The sequence below is a fragment of the Nothoprocta perdicaria genome, unplaced genomic scaffold (assembly GCF_003342845.1).
Source record: "Nothoprocta perdicaria isolate Ctin4 unplaced genomic scaffold, notPer1 scaffold_1125, whole genome shotgun sequence".
In the NCBI taxonomy this organism is placed as follows: domain Eukaryota; kingdom Metazoa; phylum Chordata; class Aves; order Tinamiformes; family Tinamidae; genus Nothoprocta; species Nothoprocta perdicaria.
In genome coordinates this window covers 1-1958 of record NW_020454234.1, presented here as the reverse complement: position 1 = coordinate 1958, position 1958 = coordinate 1, and the positions used below count along the sequence as shown (strand labels likewise).

General features: G+C 66.6%; 1 protein-coding gene across 1 annotated transcript in view; it reads left to right on the top strand.

Annotated features, from left to right (window-relative positions):
* The window catches only part of LOC112958504 (phosphatidylinositol 3,4,5-trisphosphate 5-phosphatase 2-like), a gene marked incomplete at both ends in the record, with an annotated part of 5243 nt that extends 3778 nt beyond the window's left edge, over window positions 1–1465 (top strand). The window contains 8 exons of the mRNA XM_026052351.1: window positions 21–123; window positions 210–406; window positions 482–599; window positions 669–765; window positions 842–980; window positions 1048–1147; window positions 1220–1308; window positions 1384–1465. Coding sequence (XP_025908136.1) covers window positions 21–123; window positions 210–406; window positions 482–599; window positions 669–765; window positions 842–980; window positions 1048–1147; window positions 1220–1308; window positions 1384–1465 — 925 coding nt within the window. The remainder of the gene's footprint in view (window positions 1–20; window positions 124–209; window positions 407–481; window positions 600–668; window positions 766–841; window positions 981–1047; window positions 1148–1219; window positions 1309–1383) is intronic.
* Between the last annotated feature and the right edge of the window lie 493 nt (window positions 1466–1958).

Genomic DNA, 1958 nt, shown 5'->3' with positions numbered 1-1958 from the left:
GAGCGCCCGCCCCGCCGCAGAAGCGCGAGGCCTTCTGCCAGCTCCTGCAGCTCATGAAGAACAAGCACTCGCGCCAGGACGAGCCCGACATGATCTCCGTCTTCATCGGCACCTGGAACATGGGTGAGCGCGGGCGATGACGGCAGCGGGTGCCCGTCACCCGTCCCCCGTCCCCGCCGCGCTCACCCTGCCCGCGCGCCCCCCGCCAGGCGCCGTGCCGCCCCCCAAGAGCGTCACGTCGTGGGTGGCCTCCAAGGGGCTGGGCAAGACGCTGGACGAGATGACGGTCACCATCCCGCACGACATCTACGTCTTCGGCACGCAGGAGAACTCCATGGGCGACAAGGAGTGGGTGGACTTCCTGCGCGCCGCCCTCAAGGACTTCACCGAGCTCGAGTACCGCCCGGTAGGAGCCCCTCCAGGGCAGGGGGCACCCATGGGTGCCCGGCGGCGCCGCTGAGGTGCCCGCGGGGCCGCCCAGGTCGCCATGCAGTCCCTGTGGAACATCAAAGTGGTGGTGCTGGTGAAGCCGGAGCACGAGAACCGCATCAGCCACGTGAGCACGTCCAGCGTCAAGACGGGCATCGCCAACACCTTGGGTAGGCGGCGCGGGTCGGGTGGGGGTCCCGCCGCGACCTCCACCGTCATGGTCCCCCCATTCCCCGCAGGCAACAAGGGCGCCGTGGGCGTCTCCTTCATGTTCAACGGCACCTCCTTCGGCTTCGTCAACTGCCACCTCACGTCGGGCAACGAGAAGACGGGCAGGTGGGCGCGGGCCGGGGCACGCGGTGGGGCACGCACGGTGGGGCGCCCACCTCTGACCCCCCGTGCGCCCCACCAGGAGGAACCAGAACTACCTGGACATCCTGCGGCTGCTCTCGCTGGGCGACAAGCAGCTGAGCTCCTTCGACATCTCGCTGCGCTTCACCCACCTCTTCTGGTTCGGGGACCTCAACTACCGCCTCGACATGGACATCCAGGTGCTGGGGGGACGGGGAGGGGGTCCCCTGCGTGTGCCCGGTGCCAACGTCGCCCCTTGGGCCGCAGGAGATCCTCAACTACATCAGCCGCAAGGAGTTCGAGCCGCTGCTCAAGGTGGACCAGCTCAACCTGGAGAGGGAGAAGCACAAGGTGTTCCTGCGCTTCGGTGAGGGCACCGGGCGCCGTGGGGCACGGGGTCTGGCGGGGGTCCCGCTCCGACCCCCTTCTCCATSCCCAGGTGAGGAGGAGATCACCTTCCCGCCCACGTACCGCTACGAGCGCGGCTCCCGCGACACCTACGTGTGGCACAAGCAGAAGCCCACGGGGGTAGGTGGCCGTGGCGCGCGTGGGGAGCGTGGGGATGGTGGCACCGGTGCCACGGCGGCGGTGCCACCCCGGCAGGTGCGCACCAACGTGCCCTCCTGGTGCGACCGCATCCTCTGGAAGTCCTACCCCGAGACGCACGTGAGCTGCAGCTCCTACGGTGAGCGGGGGCGATGGTGGCAGGGGTGGGGTGGGATGCATGGGATGGGTTTGGATGGGACAGGATGGGATGGGACAGGATGAATGGGATAGGACAGAATGGATGGGATGGGATGGGATGGATGGGACATGATGGGACGGGATGGATGAGATGGGATGAGATGGTTGGGACGGGATGCATGGGATGGGATGGGACAGATGGGATGAATGGGATAGGATGGATGGGACGGGATAGGATGGGATGGGATGGGACAGGATGGATGGGATGGGACAGGGTGGATGGGATGGAGTGGGATGGGATGGGATGAGATGGGACGGGATGGATGGGATGGGACATGATGGGATGGGATGGGACAGGGTGGATGGGATGGGATGGGATGGGATGGGATGGGATGGGACAGAACAGGGGGGATGGGATGGGGCAGGATAGCTGGGATGGGATGAGACGGATAGGACCAGATGGGATGGATGGGATGGGACAAGATGGGACGGGA